Source organism: Cavia porcellus, unplaced genomic scaffold, assembly GCF_034190915.1.
Source record: "Cavia porcellus strain 051 isolate PalLab524CR breed Dunkin Hartley unplaced genomic scaffold, mCavPor4.1 scaffold_2, whole genome shotgun sequence".
NCBI lineage: Eukaryota > Metazoa > Chordata > Mammalia > Rodentia > Caviidae > Cavia > Cavia porcellus.
The window spans coordinates 39,518,143-39,538,086 of NW_026947485.1; the positions used below are offsets into that span (position 1 = coordinate 39,518,143).

Below are 19,944 nucleotides of genomic sequence, written 5' to 3' on the forward strand. Positions count from 1 at the left end.
ATGTCTCGTCACAACTTGCCCTGGGTGCTAGACATGGAACTACAGGCTATGTTTTCCTTGCTAGGTTTCAGTCTTGCTTCAGTCTCAGTGATTTTCTTTTTCTTTTTCTTTTTCTTTTTCTTTTTCTTTTTCTTTTTCTTTTTCTTTTTCTCTTCTCTTCTCTCTTCTCTTCTCTTCTCTTCTCTTCTCTTCTCTTCTCTTCTCTTCTCTTCTCTTCTTTTCTGGCAAGATCTTGTTGTGTAGTTCAGTCTGGCTTCAACTTTGCAGTTCTCCTGCCTCAGCCTCCCCAGTGCTACGTCCCATTGGTTTCTCTCGCTCATCTCTCCTTTTGGAATGGAAATATTTGGCCTTCACCATCATATGTAGAAGTATTTAGCTTTCTTTAGATTTTTTAGGGAGCTCGTGGCTAAGAGTTTGTCTTAAATTTTACAGGAGACTTAGTCGTGGAACTTTTCAGCAATTCTGGAACTATTGGGACTTGGACAACTCTGAGAGGCGAAATGCAGATTGCACAAAGTGATATATATGAATCTTTTGTGGGCAGGGATGAAATGTTCTGTCTAGAGGTTCCCCAAGAGCTTCATGTACTCATAGGTGAAACTTTTGGGAAGTTAATGGATTAGGGGGCTTATAGGTGATTTACTGTTAGACAGATACAGTCAGAAGAGGAGGGTCACTGGGGATGTGACTTAGAAGGGTTTATCTCCCTCCCCAGCTCCTTGCCTCCTTACTTCACACTCTGCTTCCTTTTTTTTTTTCTCCTTTTTTTCTCTCCATTTTTTTTTTTTTTTTTTTAAAGATAGGGTCTCAGCTTTAACTCACTCAGTAGCACAGGCTGGCCTTAACTCACAGCAGTTCCCCTGTATCAGCTTCCTGAATGCTAGGAATACAGGTGGGCACCCAGCACACTCTGCTTTCTGTCAGCCATGCCATGAGCATCTGTTCCTCTACCATACCCTAGTGTCCTACCACCCTGTATTTGATGCTAGCCAACTACAAACTGAGGTGTGATCTAAAGTAAATCTCTTCTTTAGTTTGAAGGTGTCAGGTATTGTGTCTTAGCACGGAAGAAACTAAGGGTACCTTCCCACTGCTTCAGCTTAGCCTCAGATTGGCTTAGCAAAAACGTGTAGATAGGAAAAGTAATGAAGTTGGCATCAGTTGGTTTCTTGACAGTTTTGTACAATGGTAACCTTTTGAAATGCAGAGCCAGATGAATATTGAGCTCTTCACAATGCCTGGGTATCTCAGTGTTTATGAGGGCAAGCCCTGCTCCCTCATCCCTTTCTGTGTACCATAACCATTTCCTCTGACCTCTTCCTCCTAGAGGAGGAGACCCTGAGTGTTCCTGTTCAACTAGAAAATCTGACTGATAGAGACTTAGTTGCTGGACTGAGCTTTGTAAACAGAATCTGCCTTTGGAAGAGAATGAGGAAACTAGGGTACTGAGGTTTGCATAATTCAGAGTTAACATGATCAGTCTTAGATGAATGTGTTTGTCTTCTACTTAGGGGTTTTAGCTTCCTTGTATTTGTGTGAGAAACTTTTAAGTGTCATAGCCCCCCTGCTTATATCAAATGTTACTTTCTTCATTGTTCTGTTCCTAAGTGCTTTGCATATGTGAACAAATTTAATCGTCCAGATGAGGAAATTGAGGCAGTGATTGGTGATTTGCCCAAGGACACAGTGAAGCTCAGATTCAGCCCTAGGCAGTTTGTCTCCAAAGCCCACATTCTTCAAGGACCAGCAAGTTTATAATTGTTCTCATTTATAATGGTCGACTTTTACCAAGTTACAGAAGAATCTGAAGCAGGGGCCAGAGAAGATGGGGAGTGGGGGAGATACGCCATGCAGTGTGTGCCAGTGTTGCCATTGTTTCTTAGCAGTTTGTATCTTTCTGCTTGGTCAAGGATACCTGTCTTTTTCTCTTGCAGTGCTGAGGAATGTAAGCAAGTTTGTTGGGCCTTGAGAGACTTCACCAGGTTGTTTCGATAGCTCACGCTCCTACACTGTGCCTGTCACCCAGGTGAGTGATGCATATGACCAACTTTCTATAGCTAGCTAGCATCAGAGAAAGAATGAACTGTGCTGAGAGCTGGGAAATGCAGGACCAAGGCAACCAGCTGACTGTGTATTTGGGTGCCATTTTTGCCACAATAAGCAAGTTACTATTGCAGAATATGTGACAAATTTCCTTCTGTCTTTGCTTTCAGACATTTCTAGGTTGTTAAGTATTTGTGGTACAAATAAGTACTTTTAACCTGGCTATTTGGGTGAAAAGGAATGCTGAATGTCTGATCTAAATTTGACCGTGATGTGTGGCATTGGTCTCTTAAGACTGGCCAGATTTAACTGCCAAGGAGCTTGCTTTTTCTACTTTTTTTGAGTGTGGAAATGGCAGGGTTTCACCAGGGCAGGAGGTACAGGAGAGATGTAGCCTCTTTGGCCAGCTCCTGGTAGTTGGTTTTTTCAGTGTGCTTCCTGTCTCTTGATTCTGAAGCAAACAAGTTTACCTGAGGAAAAGACTAGATAGTAGATTTAGGTGCAGATTTCTTGACTTGAAAGAAAAAAACCAACCATTTTCTAAGCCCATCCTTTGATGTATATGGAGACTTTATTATCCTGGGCCACAATACTCTGAATTTGTGGTACTTACTGTTTGTGTGATAAACACATTAATAGGTGATGGTGACATTCAGCAGTGCCTTGCCACACCATTACTAAAATGAGTAATAATATCATTTGTTATCAGGGTTTGCATTTGTACACCTCAGAGGGCTGTTTGGAGGGTGTAAGATGTTCATAGCATTTGTGGAGCCCTTACTGGGTATCAGGCACTACTCTGTGTACTTTAGATGTACCTCGTGTCTGGGTTAGTTATTACCGTTAGTTAGATTTTCATTTTACAAGTGAGGAAATTGAAATTCGGAGGTGTTTAACATTTTGTCTAATGTCAACAGACAATAATTTGGGGAGCCAAAATTCAAGTATAGACATTCTGGTACTAAAGTCTTACTTTTTTAAAGAAGGAGGGTGAGATAAGGTCTCACTATAATATTTTAGGCTGGTTCTGAACTTGCAATGATATTCCTGCCTCAGCTTCCTGAGGCCTGGGATTACAGGTGTGTGACACTACATTTGGCCAAATTCCTCACTTTTAACCATTCCGTTTAATTTATTACCTCTGCACCCTACTATTTTCATAGAGTCCTAAGTCAGTGGTTTTCAACTTTGTCTGTACGTAAAGCCGCCTTTCAAAATAAGAATTTACATGAGACCTCAATAGTTAATGTACTAAAGTGGTGTTTTTCTGGTTAGTTTGGATTGAGAGGTCTGAATCTACTGGGTCACTCCAGGTCCTGCACAGCATCCCTAGTATCTGCAGTCCACTCAGCATTGGAGACGCACTGAGGACAATAATTGTTGGGGTAAACTGAGGCACAACTGAGACCACTGAGGCCAGCAAACTAGAAACAACTGGCAAGAACTTTATTGCAGACCAGGTGTGGTCAGGCCAAGGACGAAAAGACTGTTAACCCCAAGCAACAGGGAGAGGATGTTTTATAGGAGGGTTTAGATATGGGAGGGGGCACAAAATTTTGAGTCTCTTGAGTAAGAGGCCTAGGGCTAGGTGATAGACAAGGCGGTGTTGGGTACTGGGATGCTGCAGACATCCAGCAGTTTTTTGTGGCTTTTGTGGAATCAGCTCTCTGCAGGTTGAGCTGCATGGGGAAGCTGCTGGCTTTCTGTTGAACGCAGCGTTCCTGGAGGTGTGAATAGCAGATCTGCTTGGGGAGTATTTCTCTCTGAGTTGGGCAGTGTCTAGTTCAGAGACCTGACAGTAATTGCTTTGAAATAGTTAACTTGCAAATCCAAGTTTTATTTAAACTGAGTTCTTATGGCAGAGAACAGTACCGGAGCAACTATAGAAACCTTGAAGTTGCTTTTATACAGTACTATTTTCTGAAGCACAGTCATTGACTATCTTCTTTCTTTTGTCAGGAATGTCTTTTTAAATTAGAAGACAGGAAGAAAACAAAACCCAGACTGTGTCCCACAATCAGAAACCTCCGTTGTGGCAGAGGGGCCTTCACTGCCCCCAGGGTGTCCGCCAGACAGGGAGAGACTCCAGCCTTCTGAGGCATCCTGTGGAGTTCCTGTTTGGGGGTGCAAGGGAAAATCAGCGCGGTTTTTTAAAAGATGGCTGCAGCCTATCCAGCGTGGTGAGAGAGGAGCTGCTTTGCTGCTGAACTTGTTTCTAAAAGAAAAAAATAATTTTAAGAAACTTTAAAAATGGGGAAAAAAGAAAAAGCGAAATGGAAACATTTACCTGGTAGCAAATAACAAATGTACACACACTCTCACACACTAATGTGCAGTGCACACATACACAAAACCAAAAGTGAGGATTTTCTGTGAAACAAAAACCTTCGCTTAGGGAAAATGTGGGAATTCTAATGAATTAAATAGCTGCAAGTGAAGGTAAAGGGTCAGGGTCATCTCTGAAAGGTTTCTATTGTTTTGTCTTCTTTCCCACTCTTACCCTCCCTCCTTCCTCCCCATTTCCTTCCCCTCTTAGAGTTGTTCTAATGAACCTGTTCTGCTTTATATCATGGTCACATTGATGATACTCAGGACCAGCCAGGGTCAAAATTCCTATTCATGTAGAACCCAACCTTGGCCCTGTTCAATCTCTGAATCTCCTTCCAATCCACATAAGCTTGTTGTCAGCCTTGGAGAAAAGAGCCAAAATCGGGGTGGGTAGGGTAGGATATAAATGTGTATTCTGTTTTAGTTTTTTTAAGGGTTTTTTTTTTTTTTCTTAGTGAATTATTTACCCACAGATGTTCAAGAAAAAGAGTGGGAGTATGAAGAAAAAATGTTTACAGGGCTAATTGTACTTCACTATAAAGTGTGGACATTAATCAGCTTCTCGAGGGGTGAGGCTAAAGAGGGAACCTCAAATCAAATCCTTATGTTTTGAAGGAGTGCAGCCCTACACAGCCATTAGATGTGAGGGTACTGTTCTGTCTGGTGTTGTAGCCATCTCAAGAACAAATCAGCAACAACAACAACAAAAAAAAGGAAAAACAATAAATTTTTAAAATTTAATAAGTGTTTCTTTCCCTTTATTTCCATTTACTGCCTTGTAGCTCTAAAAGATTCACCTAAAGCAGCTGAGCAAGCATCCTTAGTTGGTACCTAGTAGATGTCTGGGCATGAAGTTCTCCAGGGGAGTAGCTTGTTTTGCATCCTCTAGTCTTCTGGTTCATCTAAAGCCCCTTATGCTGCATTCCACCCTCCTGTACCATCTCAGTAGGAAAGTGTGGGCGGGGGGTCCTCTTTTGTGGCAATGCTATATCCTCAACTGCCACAACTACTTGAGTCAGTAGATTGTTTTACTGATTACGTATGTATATAAGTTTACTAAAGTATAACTGTCAGTGTACATACTTATAGTATAAAACTTGATGAACTTTGACTTACACCCATGAAACCATTGCCCCAGTCAAGAGAGTAAAATATACTCTTTACTCCCAAAATTTTCTTGAGTCCCTGGGTAGTCCCTTGTTCTTGCCCTGTCCCATACCTTGCCACCCTCAAGTAAACACTGACCTGTTTCCTGCTTCTGTAGATTAGTTTCTTTTGGTTTGTACAATGGGATCAATAGTATATTATGGTAATTGGCGGTTTGGTTTGGTTTTGTTACCAGCAATCAAACTCAGGACCTTGCACTTGCCAGGCAGATGTGGTACTGCTGAGCTATATCCCCAGCCCAGTAATTGGCTAACAGTTCTGACTGCTGAGCTGTATCTGATTTGATACATCAAAAAGTGTTGTTGTTAGTGACATGTCTCTACCTTTCCTTTACCATGTAGGCCACTTAACTGTCTCAGGCCTGGCTAGGCCTAAGTCTTCATACTACGGAACAATATTTGGAGTCAGTGAAACAAATCTTCCTATATAAAGTGAGTGGTACTAAGGTTTTACTCTAAAGAAACCTTGTTAGGAAGACAGCAAAAAAAATTTGAATGTTTGAGGTAAGATTATCAGATCCTGGGGATCAGCATGGCATCCCAGCTATCCTTCATCCCAGCTATCCTTCATGTCCAGTTAAACAAAATTAAACGTAACCCTGAACAACCAGTTGACTTTGTTTGAGGAATTTGACTTTTTTCACAGGAAGTTGCATCTGGGATTGAAAAACTGGAATGCTTAGCAACAGTCTTCCTAGCCACTGAAAACTAGCACATGGACTGTGTATCTGAGTTAATGTCAAGAATGTTCTGACTACAGATACAGCTGTAAAAAGCTGACCCCTATGTTGTTAATGGTTTGAGGCCTCACTGCTTTCTTTGAACCTTACAGATTTGAAAAAGACTGTTATGGCGAGGTGTGTTGGTGCATGCTTGTAATACCAGGACTCAGGAGGTTGAGTCGGGAGGCTGAGGTAGGAGAATCGCCACAAGGCCAGCCTTGGCTACATAGTTCAAGGTCAGTGAGTTTAAGGTGAACTGCATAGTGAGACCTTGTCTCAAAAAACAACCAAAAAAGGAACTGTTACAGAGCAGTCTTTTACTTTGTGTTCTTGCATAGTATTGTATAGTGGAAGTAAAACCAGTATCTTTCTTGCATGTGTGCAGGGCAATTAATTGTACCTCTAACTTACCCAAATCATCTCCCCACAGAACTGATTGGAATAGCCAAGAAAATAGACCTGCTTAATGTGTAATACACATCTGCTATTGGGAAAATTCCCATCAAGATTACTAAAAAGTGACTTGTAATTTTATGTTCTTACTTGAAAGAATGATTATAAAAATCAGTAACTGATAAAGAAGGATACCTAAGACATAAAGGAACTTGGACTTTTGAACCACATCACACCTCAAATGTAATGTTAACCTGGTTTAAGTGAATTCTTTTAAAGATAAGAGCCAGGATTCAGAGAAGTTAAAAGTCTTGAGAATACAAGGGATGCTTGATCTTTTGGGATATATTTACCAGCAAACTGACTGAAAATTGCTCCTTCAGCAAAGTGGGAAAACTACCAACCGCTTTTCCTGCTCTGAAAAGGAAGCGTTTTTGATGTCACTGAAAAGCTGAACGAAAGGATAAAAAGATGAATTTGGTGGGGAGGAGGAACTTAGAAGAAAAGAAACTCTGGGTACTGAAGAGGTACAATCATTCCCATGGCCAAGGTATCCGTATTCTGTAGATTCTAGTTGAACACTAGTAAAGTGAATTGCGACACAGTGTAGTCCTTCTGGCTGCTACAACACAGAATAAGATGTGACAAGTTTTTTTGTTTTTTCTATGTTACTTTTAGTCAAAAAGTACCATCCCAAGGGAGATTTTTAGCAGCTACTGGATCATCAGTAGTGTGAAGTCAGTCCACCAATGATCACATACTGCTTCCATAATTCATCTTTCCCTCAGCCTCCCTGCTCCACCAGCCATAGAGGGCTACAAACTCAAATGCCTTCAGGAACAAGTCATGTAATAAAAGGAGTGAAGCACACTGAGAGAGGACTATTGAATTGGAGGGACTGTCTCACTGTTCAGCTGATTATTGCTTTCAGGAAATATGAGACAATGTTTCCATATTGCCATTTATTTGAGAGAACCTGGAAAATTTGAAACAATGACAGCTACTTTCAGTGTCAAGAGGAAAGAAAACTGTAAGGCCAGTGGGGAACAAAGATGCTAACTTTTGTAGATGATTGGAAACTGAGATGAAAGATAAAAAGATCTATAGATAAAGCATTTCATTCAAGTTGGTAGTTTTTTAAGGGGCCACAGGTTAATCATTCTGAAACTACTATAAGTATAGAAAAGCAGGGAGGGTAACTTTACAGGGACCTACCCGCCTTAGCCAGGTGTTAGGGTTGACATCTGCAGTCTGATCATGAGACTGTGTAGGGGTGGTGGTGCTGACTTGCACAAGCCAGGTAAGTGCACCATCACTAAGCCACACCCCCAACATGTCTTCCTTTCAAAAGCTAAAGAACACATCAGATAAACTCCAAATATAGCAGTGTTCTGATTAGCACCTACCAGTACTCACTCATCAATACTGAAAACAAAGTCACAAACTGATCACAGACCAAAGGAGGTAAAGATGTGACCAAATGTAATATTTTGGATAGGATCCTGGAACCAAAAAATAAAGTTTAACTAATACCTATGTATCCATATTGTTTTATTAGTTGTAATACATCTACCATAATATGAGATGTTAGTGATTAAGATACGGTGTGTGGGGGCTGGGGATTTAGCTCAGCGGCATAAGCGCCTGCCTTGCAAGCAGGCAGTCATGAGTTCGATCCCTGGTACCGATAAAAAAAACGAAAAATACCAAAAAAAAAAAAAGATATGGTGTGTGACATACAAGAACTCTTAGCAACTTTTTGATAAATCTAAACTTTTTACAATCTTATATTTTTACACTTTTATTTAGCATGTTAGCCATTAAACCCATGGTTTTATGAATGCAAAGTATGTGCTTTACTGGAGCTACACTTCCAGTCCTGTTTTTTTTTTTTTTTTTTTTAATCTACAATGGCTACTTAATATGAAAAGCTGTCTAACCTTGGCTCATAGTGAGAAATACACTGAAATACTGTTTCTCGCCTGTCAAGCTAACAGAAGTCCAAACAGCTGACAGTATATCCTGTTGGTGAGGCTGTAGGGAAATAGGACACTCTTCCATATTTATGGAGTTTTTACTACTACCTAGTAAAAATGACATTTTTTTGGCCCAGAGTCCCAATTTTTAGGGCTATATCCCAAAGATAATTGACAAAAATATAAAAAGACTCAAAGTACGTACAATGCTGGAAATTAATGATGGAAACTCAAAATACCCATTCAGTAGATACTTAGAAACCTGAATACAAGTGAACCTGTAGAATCCAGAGTCTACATCTAAGCAATAGTTTAGAGGAAATAGAAGAAACAGAATGTTAACAGAGAAGCAATATAAAACTCCAATTGTCTTAAAATTTTAAACTCTTGAGTTTCTGGTAAAAATTCATTTCTTCACGGTAGTCCTGGCTCTTATCTTTGTTAAGACAATTCACTTAAACTAGGTCAACATTAAAAAGAATATTAAATGTGAGGTGTGATGTGGTTCAAAAGCCCAAGTTCCTTTATGTCTTAGGTACCATTCTTTATTGGTTATTGCATTTTATAATCATTCTTTCAAATAAGAACATAAAATTACAAGTCACTTTTTAGTAATCTTGATGGGAATTTTTCTTGGGGTGTAGCTCAATGCTAGACATTCTCAAGCTGGGTGTGATGGTACATACCTATAATCCCAGCATTCAGGAGGGAGGTTGAGGCAGGAAGATCACTGAATTTGAGGCTAGCCTGGGCTACATAGTGAGATCCTGCCTCAAAAAACAAATTCTGAATTTCAGTTCCTACTTAACACAGATTTGTTTGGTTTTTTTTGAGGGTCTTGCTGTGTGTTCTAGGCTGGCCTCAAACTGATGATGTAGCCCAGGCTGGCATCAAAACTCACAGTAATCCTGCCTCAGCCTCCTTCACACAAAAAGTTAATCTCTTCACATGAGGTGTGGTAGTGACTAGTTCTGTTTTTAAGAGTATTGTTTTGCCTTGAGAGTGCCTTGCTAACATGTGTGAAACCCTTGGTTAGATCTAGTCCACAGCACCACAAAATTTTTTTTTAAAAAAAGAAAGTCATTGTCTTTTAAAGATATGTGCTTAATATTTAAAATGTTATTTCTAGGATTTGCTTTAAAATAATACTGAGGAGGGTGTGGCATAGATAGTTGTTTAGATGAGAAAGATGGACCATGAACTGCTACATGGGGATTTCATACCATTTTGGCCTTTGTTTTTTTTTTTTTTTTTAATTTGTTTTTGAGACAGGGTCTCTTCAGGCTGGCCTTGAACTCACTTTGTAGCCCAGCTAGTCTTGAACTTGCAAGAATCCTCTTGCCTTAACCTCCCAAATGTTAGGATTATAGGCATGTGCCACCATGGTTGGCCATTTTTCCCTATTTTTGCATATGTTTAAAATTTTATGTAAGGGCCAAGAATGAGGTCCTTAGTTTGATTCCCAGTCCCCCCCCCAAAATAAAATTTTATATAGAAAAGACAGCTGGTATAGTGGCACATGCCTGTAATCCCAGCACTCAGGAGGCCAAAGCAGGATCACAGAGGGCAACTTAGGCTACATAGGGAGTTCTAGGCCAACCTGAATTATGTAGCAACAATCTGTCTCATAAAAACAAATAAAATAAAACTACAATAAGTTTTTCAAGCCAGAAAACTACACCTGTGAGCCTGAGTCAAATAATGAGCTACGAATTTGCATGTAGTATCTTAATAGCATATAAAAATGAAGATAACAGATTATAATGATCCCAAACAATTGAAAATCTAGGCAGGTTTTCAGACTGCACATTTAAAATTCCACAACATTGCCTCAGCCATCTTCCTTCTGGCAGCAAAGCAGCCAGGTAAGTTTTGGTGAAGGCCCAGCAGACTCAGTAGCTAGAAGTCAGTAACCCCATGTAGTTGCCGAGCCAGAGGACTGGCACCTGTGAGAGGCTAAAAGAACAGCACAGAGACCACAGATACCAGGGAAAGTAAAGAATCAGCCAACTCTGTTTTTTAACTTTTTTAATCCAAAAATACATAAATTCTACTCTTTACTCCCAGCTTTTTTTTTTTTTTTTTTTTTTTTTTTTTGTGAAACTGGGAATTGAACTCAAGACCTTTTGCTTGCCAAGCTGGCGCCATTCCACTGAGCTGTATCCTCAGTTCTACCCCCAGATTCTTATAAACTGGGGAGGCAGCACGTAGCTGCCAGCCTTAAGTGACGTCTAAAGGCTTAATTCGTCTCAGGATTAAGAAAGATGGGGAAGTGAGGCTCAAATAAGGGAACATCCAAATCAGGCCCATGCTCTGCAGAGACTGCAGGAGGACCTGGCCCTCAACTCTTCTCAGACTCTTTTTGCCACAGCAAATGATCAACCACAAGAATGGGGCAACCTGCCCTGCTCTCTAGTTGGGGACATTCCTTCTCTGCTCAGGGGCCGCTTGCTGGGTTTCTCCAGGGGGGGCCAGAAAGAGCACAGGAGAGGCAGGCCTAGGAAGCCATCCCTGAAAGTAAATCTCTGCAGGGAGAATGGCTGCACAAGTGTCTTCTTTATCTCTGTCCTAACTCCACTTCAAGGAGACCCAGTGGTTAGACTCTGCAGCCAGCCAGACCTGCTGGAGCTACCACATTGTCTTATTAGTCTACACAGCCACTACCTACAGCCCTGCTACTGCATGCCAACAGGGTGCATGGGCCAGGGCCCCTGGCCAGTACCCAGACCCACCATGGGAGTGGCGTGGGCCACAGACTGCAGCTGCTGGGCCTGCCAGATGTGATGGAGCTCTTTAAACTGCTCTACCATGCGATCTTTCAGGTCTGGGTTTGAGATCTGCAGCCGGATGCTGTCAGCTGACCAAGAAAGCTCCCCAGAGAACATCTCCAGAAGCAACCGGGCTGCAACAGGCACCACCTGGGGGCAGAGATAGGACAGGGAGAGCCATGGCAGGGCTGCCAGCTGTGCATAATGGCTTCCACCAGGGGCATGTGGTAGATGCCTCTCCTCCAGAGCCCTGATCTTGACCATCTCTGGCATCCAGGTTCATACTCCCCACCAAAACCCAGCTACATCTCCCAATATTCAAGCCAACGTGGGTTGGAGTTGGGGGCACATACCTGGACAGTAATGAGCTTCTTTTCTCGGGGTTTCTGGTCAGGCCACTCCTCCCCGAAGCAGAAGAAGATCTCAATGGGTGGTGGGGTGTCGGTGCGGCCCTTCTGGAACAGGATGAGGTCTGCATCAAGATAAAGTCCCTGGTCAGAGGTTAGAACCATGCCCTGGGTGAGAAGTGGCCATGAGGAACACAGCATGGGCCTCACCATTGAGAAACTGCTCAAGGCTGAAGAGCTTGGTCTTGACTTCCCGCTGGATGGGGTTGGGGCTTGAGCCATGAGTGGAGGCACAGGGCCCACTCCAGAATACCTTGCACTGGCACAGGCGGATAGCATACAGATCCTGGCCCTGCAGCTGGAGGATAAGCCCACGGTCCAAGACATCCAGCAGCTGGTTCGTATAAAAGCGCTGCTTCTCGCTGGGGATCTCCTCAGGGCTGGGGAAGCGAACTTGTTCCAGGCTCACAGGGCCAAAGAGTTCCACCTGCTCCTGGGTGGCCTCCAGCTGGCTGTAGAAGATCCGGCAGCCTTGTGGATTGCTGATGGTGAGGGCATGGGGTGGCCGCCCCCGGTACTGGAACTTGATCTCCAGGTCAGTCACTGTGGGGCAGAGGGGTCAGCCACCTAGCCATGAGCCCACATCCGCATCCAGCAGCCAGGTGGTAGGCCCAGCCTCCTCAGCCCTCCCACTTCCTTCCCCACAGGGTGCTGGAGCAGGCAGAACATACACGTACTTTCATTCCCTCCTCTGCCAGCCTCTGCTGTCATTAAAGACCCTGCCCCAACCCCCTGTATTGTTTTACCCTGCCCAACCCTCCCAGCCCACGGTAGGGCCTTACGAGGCAGCATGTGGGGGCTGATAAGCAGATCAGGCAATAGCTGTTCATTTGCAGTGGGCAGGGCTTGAGCCAGGGGCTCTGGACTGGGCAGGACCTCAGGGAGACGCTGCCCAAAGCCAGCAGGGTTGCCAGATGCAGCAACCAGAAGGCTGGAGTCTAAGGTAGGGGGCCCCACAGGCGGTGGTAGAACTGGTGGCCACTTGACATCTTCTTTAGGTAGATAGGGTGCCATGGAGGGACCAGGCTGTACTGCTTCTACACAGGGTGAAATAGAATTGTTAATGCCACCTCTAGGAACTGTCTCAAAGGCCCAATTCCCAGACCTGCCTGCCTTCAGCCCCAACCTAGTACCTATGGTATCTGTGGCTTCTCCATAGGCAAAACCCCCAGCCACACCTCCTCCCAGCCCTACCTGTGAGGCTCAGGCCTGGTAACATCTTCTGGAGCTGAAGAGCAAAGGAGGAGGGAAAAAGGCAGAGACAGAAGGAAGAACAGATTAGTAAACTGATGTGACACAGGGAAGTGCTTCAGTGGCACAGCTTGGCCAGACCCTGGGAGGAACAGGTCCTTCAGAACCCAAGAGGACGCTCTAGAGACTGCTCCATCCCAAAGCAGGCGCACCTCACTAAACCCTGACCCCGACCGCTCCCCTTCCCACACACACCTCCTCTTCCTCCTCCTCCTCCTCCTCTCCTGGAGCCACAGTGTAATCCTCCTCGGTAGGCTGGGACTCTGCAGCAAGCAAGAGAAGAGGACAGGAAGGAGTCAGTGGTAGAGCAGGTGCCAAGCCAGCCTGGGGCTCCATCTGGGCAGCCGCTCAGACACAGTGAGGGGAAGGGTGCTGCCACTATAAGGACCTCCTAGAAGCCAAGAGCCCAGCATGAGGGAAGCAGAGAGGAATATGTATCAGGGTCCCTGACCCCATTCTAAGCTGTTTCTGGGAGCCCTGGGCCACTGCATGCAGGGCTTGCAGGGCTTCCTGGCTGCACAGCTTCCCAGTGGCCCACATAGGACCAGGAAGGATACCTGTGGGAGTAGGGCCATTGGAGCAGACCTCGTAGATCTTGTAGGGCTGAGGTGGCATATCCCGGGGCCCATCATAGATGAGGCGGAAGTCTCGGCTCTTATTGAGGGCACAGCGTAGGTTGGCCTTCCACTTGGCAGGATCAGCCTCATCTACTCCCTCGGTGTACTTTCCCGTCTCCTTGGCCCAGGCCTGGGTAAGAAGGACAGTTGACCACAGAGAACCTTGACCCTCACCAAAGCTCTAGCCTGCCTCATGTCCTGTGGGAAAGACTTTCAGCCACTGGCTGAGACCACCTAGGTGAGGGCCTCATGTGCAACAGGTATCTAGGGCCTGGCCCTTCTCCAGGGGTTCCTAAAGCTCAATGAAATCTAGTCATTGAAGGGCATCTGCATTCACTGCTCCAGGAAGGGCAAATGAGTCCAGTCTAAGGTGGACAGCACAGCAGGGTGGAACCAGTCTTGCAAACTCAGGGTCTTGTGCTTACTAAGCATTTGCTCTACTAGCTGAGCTTAAGAGTTTCAGTGTTAAAAAAATTGCCACAGATGCTTAACTTCTACCCTTTAATCATCTTAAATCTTTCTTTTGGACATCTTTTTTTTAATTAATTTATTTTCTTTTGGACATCTTACATGACTTATTTAGGGCTAGTTCCTAGAGTTAAAAATTGCAGAGACTCCCATCAGGAGGTAAATGTTTCCATGCTTTAACCTAGCAATTTGATGTCTATAGAATCATACATGCAGAATCTAAAGGCATCCACACAAAACTGTACAAAGAAGGTTACTCACTGCAATGTCATCTGTAAAAGCAAAAGATCATAATATGTCATGTCCATCATGAGGGCTGGTTAAATTATGATCAACTCACAAGGATAAGCTAGGGGAAGGTTCTTTTATATGCTCTTCAAGAAATATGAAGTGCAGGGATGGGGATATAGCTCAGCAGTGCAGGCCCTGGCTGGCAAGAGTGAGGTTCTGAGTTTGATTCCCAGTACCAAAAAAAAAAAAGGAAGGAAGAAATATGAAGTACAAAGACCATTTTCTGAAAAAGTAGAGCTGAGCATGGTGGTACATGCCTATAATCCCAGCACTCCAAAGGCTGAGGCAGGAGGAATGCCTTGAGTTTGAGACCAGCCAGTGATACATAGTGAGTTCAAAGCTACATAATAAAAACCTGTCTCAAAAGTGGGGGGGAGGGGGAGATGGCTGGGTCTCACTGTGTATAGCCCAGGCTGGCCTTGAACTCACAGTGATCCTCCTGCCTCAGCCTCCTGAGAGCTGGGATTACGGGTGTGTGCCATAACACCTAGCTAGGGATACAAGATAGTAAAGGTGACTTGTGGCTAGGCCTGTGTCCCCTTAGTCTAGGCCTGGCATCACCTGAGCAAGCTAGCTGGTAAACAGATTGGCCTTGAGAAGAGTGGGTATGTCCCTTTCCTGGGGGAGGGGGTGCCTCTGAGGCCCAGGCAGCGCCTATCCAGGGCTTACCTTGAAGATGGTGTTGTCTCCATCCTGGCTAGGGCCATGCCTCGTAGCATGGCGCCAGGGGATGTAGAAGAATTTCCTTTCCCCGTTGACCCACTGAAGCCCTGGGTACTGGCAGCTGTTCACCTGGGCCACCAGCCAGGGCTTCAGCCGCACACGGCGGGGCTGAGGGGGAGCTCTGGGGGGCGGTTGGTTCATGGCAAAGGGCTCTGTAGGGAAAGCCAGGGCATAAGCTCAGCAAATTGGCAGCTAAACACTCCCTGACCCAGAGACAGGCCCACCCAGGTATTCAAGGAAAGTTCTCCTTTCTAACCCTTAGCTTTCAAGTCACCGAGGCTGTGCTTGGTGTTGGGTGGCAGGAAAGGAAATGGAAAGGGAAGAGATCTCAGCACTAGTGGATGATTACACGCCCAACTCCCCCCACCCCAAGCCCTGCACCAGGCTGGGGCATCCTTTCCCCAGATGCTAACAGCACCAGCTGCTGCTGTGCCAGAGAACTGCTTTCAGCTGCCTCGCTTTGAAGCTTAGGCCACACCTTACTCTAGAGGGACAGCAACTGCAGGGGACAAAAGCGCTTGCTGCAAGGTGGGTTAATAGCTATAACCAGTGCATCTTAGGATCAGCCTGACCCATCCCAACCCTGCTCAGCTTTTCCTTCTCTCTGTTCTTCTTGCCCTCCTTCCCCCTAAAAATCCCCCCCCCAACAAATTCTCTGCACAGGAATCCTACTGCTGGTTTCTAGGAAACAAAAGCAGACCATGAGAAGGGCGTCTTGGACTCAGTGCTGAGAGCTGCTGTGTTTTCTCAGCTTCCCTCAGGGATGAAGCCCCTACTCCTTAGACAAATCCCATCAACCCACTCAACCTGCCTCTGGCAAGGACAACTGCCACAAGGTCTCACCCCCGTGAAGTTATCAGTGCCTTATTTCTTGTCCCTGCCCTTTCTCCTACTGGACATACTCTTTCAGCACTTAGCTGTTTTCCCATTTGGGTTGGGTTTGTGGGGGCAAGGTGTTTTTAAAATTGTTTTTGTTTTGAGACAAGGTCTGTGTAGTTTAGACTGGTCCTGAATTTGCTATGCAGCCCATCCTGGGCTAGAATTCAAAAAGATCTTCCTGCCTCAGCCTCTTGAGTGCTAGGATTACAGGTATAAGCCAGCTTCGTTCAGTACCTAGAAACCCCTGATGTTTGTGGGCCTGTAACAGCTATAGGAAGCACAGCTCCCCAGGGGGGCATGAGCCCCTCCCCAGGCCACAATCTCTGCCTCACTCAAGTCAGGACAGCAGGACCCATGAGACCATTTGGGCTCCACCTCACCTGCCACCCACTCTCTATTACCAGAACTTGAAAATTCTGTCTTGAGCCCCTCCTGTCCCTCTCCACCCCTAGGCAGTTTCTTTCCTTCTCTTGCCTATGGACCCTTGGTCCTTTACTGGATGAGCCTAGGAAGGGTAAGCGATCATACCACTTGGTCCTCGGAAATTAATCTGTTGCTCAGTGAGTAAGGAACAAAGGATAGAGCTGGCCTACTTGGTCCTAGTAGCACAGAACTGAAGTTCCCTACCAGTACCTTTTTGGGTTGTGGCTGTCAAAATGTCCAGAGCAGCGTGGAGCTCAGTCATGAAGAGTAAAGCCCGCCCCAGCCAGGGAGGGTGGTAAGACTCCAGCCCTGCCCCCCCCCCCAAGGCTGTGGCTCAGTTCCTCTTTCTACACTAGCCTCCACCCAGCCCCAGGGGAAATGAAAGTGGACAACTCAGAAACCTGACTCACTGTGTGCTGAGGGAGGGAGGGGGCTGACCAAGAAGATTCATAAATGGATCCCTAAAGCCAAGTTGCCAGGCCCCCAGCCCAGCCCATTCCATCTGCGGCCAGGTCTTCCCCTAGGCAGGGTGAGGCTCCAACTCCATCGTGCTTTCCAGAGGCAGGCTTAGATTGGTTTCTGTCCATCCTAATGCCTATGCAGTCTTAATTTCCAGTGCCTAAACATGCCTGTCTTTAAATTCATGAACCCCCAGACCTAGCTTTGTGGATCTGAGAAACCTGGAAAAAGGGACCATCACTTGCTACAGAAATGTCAGAAGGGGTGCGGGGTGCGGAGGATCTGAAGAGGCCTCCGTAAGTGGATCAGGCAGTGAAGCATCCGAGGGTGGCAGTCCTGGAGCCCTGCTGGGGTGGTGAACTCCAAAGTCATACCAGGGCCCTTAAGTCCCAGGAGAGGCCTCCAGAGCACACTACATCGTGACATGAGGAACACTGGGCAGAACCTGCGGCCTCCCGAGTTGTCTGGGTCAGCGGGTCTCCCTGGAAACCCCACACCCAGCGTGGGGAGACAGCAAGGGATACCCTGCAGCAAGCATCACCCTAAATCCCGCCCTCTCCAGGTGACCGACGAGGAGGGCACACCCTGGGCCCTGCCTCCACGATGCGCAGACAGGCTGAGCCTCCGGAGCGGCAGGTGCGGCAGGAAGAAGCCTCTCGGCTTCCTCCCCGGTGAAGGGTGGGGAAGGCTAGGGTGCAAGGGAAAACCCCAAAACAGGGCCTTTAGGTCAAAAGGGGTAATTTCCCACCGCTTCAAAACGTCTAGCTGGGAGCCGCTCTGTCCCGGCGCCGCAGGCGGAGCGCCAAGAGGCGACCCACTGCAGGCCAGCGTTCAGCTTAAGCTTCCTGCACCCGCCCAGCCCGCGTCCCTTCTGGTTGTGTTCACGCATCCCAACTGTGGAACCCAGGCCAAACCCGACGTCCCCAGCTGCCCCGCAGGCTAAGACCGGACCCGGCTACACAGCCTCTCGCCTGCGCAGTCACCACGCCAGAACCCGGACCGCTCCTTCGGCTGGGGTGCCCCCCGCCCTTTGACCCGCCCGCCACTAGCTGAGTCCAGGAAAGTTCCCACTCCCGCCCGCGCCCCGTGTGACAACTGCGCGCGCTCTGGAGCGTCCCCCCGCCCCAACAGGCAGAGTCTCACTTCTCCGCCTTGAGACTTTTCGCTATTTCCTTCTTCAGTCCGGGGATGCACTGCAAGGAAGTGATCGCGCCCCCATTCTTCCCTGCTGTCTGGAGGGCCCGCGTAGCCCTTTTCGACCACGAGTCAAAGCACGGCTCCTCTGCCTGGCACCGCCTTCCCCCCAAAACTCTCCCAGCACATTCCTGACACTAGCGTTAAATCCTAGGAAGGCTACTGCTTGAAACCTCAACCTCCCCCCGAAAGAGTTGGGGGCGAGGAGTGCGCTGACGGAGAGGGGTGTCGGGGTCTTGCTCTGCGTTCGCCCCAATTTTGGTAGCCCCAACTTTGACCTCGGCGCCGTTCGCCATCCTCGGCCACGGCAGTCAGAAGCCGGGCGAGAAGCCGCGGAGTCCGCACCCGTACCGCGGTGCCCACGCCGCCGCTCCGGGCTCGGGGCTTCTACCGGGCACGGCACCCCACGCCGATCCAGCCTTGGAAGGCGCCTTAGGGCGCTGAGGCCGGCGAGGCGCGCTCCGTGACAGCGTCCACCCGCGGCCCGGGACCGCGGGGCGCCGGGCACGGCGGAGGCAGGGGAAGCGAGCTGGCTACGCGCCGGGACCCTCGGGGTGCGAGCGAGGGCGCGGGGCGCGGGGCGCGGGGCGCGGCCGCCCGACCTACCTGTGCGCGGGAGCGCGGGTCGGCGCGGGGCGAACTGCGCGCTCCCGGAGCGGCGCCTCCACGATGGCCGCGCCGCGCACTTCCGCGTCGCGCCGCCCCCGCCCTCGCCCCCGCCCCCGGCCGCGCCGCCGCCGCCGCCACAGCGCTTCGGTGCTCGGGCCGCGCCCTCCCGCCCGCCGCGCCACCCGCGCCCCGCACGGCTCGGCCCCGCGGACCCGCGCTTTAGGGAGACGCCGGGCGGCGCGCAGCGGCGCACCGACTGCGGGTCGACAAAAGAACCTGAACCGCAAGAGGGCATGGAAGGCAGGTCCCCACCCCTGCCGCGCTCAGGGCGCCCAGGGCCGCGCCTCAGCGAGCCACACAGCCGGCCCGCCGCAGTCCCCGCCGCCTCCTGCCGCGCGAACTCCTGCCAACACCCCGCACTGCACCTGCGCCGGCCCTGCCGCCCTGACTGTCCCCCTGGCTCAGCGCGTGGTCGCAGCGCCCCCTTTCTCCAGGACCTCCTCTCCATTTGCTTGCCACTCCAAATGGGTTTCAGTTCTACAAAAAGCCTCCCCACTAGCCTTAAGCTTCACACATTTGTTCCTTCTGGAAGGTTCCCCGCTATGTGACTCCTGCTCTCCAGATTCCCGTGGCAGCGACACCTCTGGGAAGGAGTCACCTTGCCGGCCCTGTGATGCGGACCAAGGCAGCACAGACCTCCTTCACAATCTTAATATCTGATGACGACTCAAATCAGCTTAATCAACAACCATTCCTGTCTTGATTATTCATTTTCTATGGCCATTTTTATTGTTATTTTTATTTACTTGATGCAAGGAATAGAATCCAGAACCTTAGAGCCAAAAGGTGAAGCAAACATCAAAACAAAACAAAACAACCCAGGGCCTTGCACAATGTTCTTCTATTGAATAAACCCCAAGCCTTTACCCACAGTAGTAATTTAATTGCCCTCAGTAGTAATTTTTATTCAAAGGTTGGGTTTTGTTTTTGTTTTTGTTTTTGTTTTTGAGAAGGGAGCTCTGGTTTGTCTTGAACTCCTGGCCTCCACAGTAGCTAGAATGACAGGGCCATGCCATCAGCCCAGTTCAGTCAAACATATTATTAATGTAGAAAAGCTCAAAGTTGTAAGCCCTAAATAAAATGTATAAATTCTACATAATATTAAAGTCCTTAGAATTTAGAGCCTTGCATTTTTAACAAATATAGCAGTATTAGTGAATCAGAATT

General features: G+C 47.4%; 2 protein-coding genes across 6 annotated transcripts in view; one reads left to right on the forward strand and one right to left on the reverse strand.

Moving 5' to 3' along the window:
• Positions 1-5,115, forward strand: part of Tnpo3 (transportin 3) — an 87,548-nt gene extending 82,433 nt beyond the window's left edge. For both annotated transcript variants that reach the window (XM_013158378.2, XM_003475184.5), the window contains 2 exons: positions 1,935-2,026; positions 4,003-5,115. In XM_013158378.2, coding sequence (XP_013013832.1) covers positions 1,935-1,995 — 61 coding nt within the window. In that variant the 3' untranslated portion in view covers positions 1,996-2,026; positions 4,003-5,115. The remainder of the gene's footprint in view (positions 1-1,934; positions 2,027-4,002) is intronic.
• Positions 5,116-10,641: 5,526 nt separating this feature from the next.
• On the reverse strand, positions 10,642-19,159 carry Irf5 (interferon regulatory factor 5). 4 transcript variants are annotated; one of them, XM_013158439.3, is made up of 9 exons: positions 19,143-19,159; positions 15,100-15,305; positions 13,612-13,801; positions 13,250-13,317; positions 12,998-13,031; positions 12,586-12,840; positions 11,954-12,346; positions 11,750-11,868; positions 10,642-11,546 (listed from the first exon to the last, which is right to left on the reverse strand). In XM_013158439.3, the coding sequence occupies exons 2-9, from the start codon at positions 15,292-15,294 to the stop codon at positions 11,304-11,306; spliced, it is 1,497 nt and encodes a 498-aa protein (XP_013013893.2). In that variant the 5' UTR covers positions 15,295-15,305; positions 19,143-19,159; the 3' UTR covers positions 10,642-11,303. The 4 variants fall into 4 exon arrangements, with proteins under 4 accessions (XP_013013893.2, XP_063097018.1, XP_063096999.1 ...); XM_063240948.1 differs by lacking the exon at positions 19,143-19,159 and adding an exon at positions 19,030-19,047; XM_063240929.1 differs by lacking the exon at positions 19,143-19,159 and adding an exon at positions 18,715-18,844.
• Between the last annotated feature and the right edge of the window lie 785 nt (positions 19,160-19,944).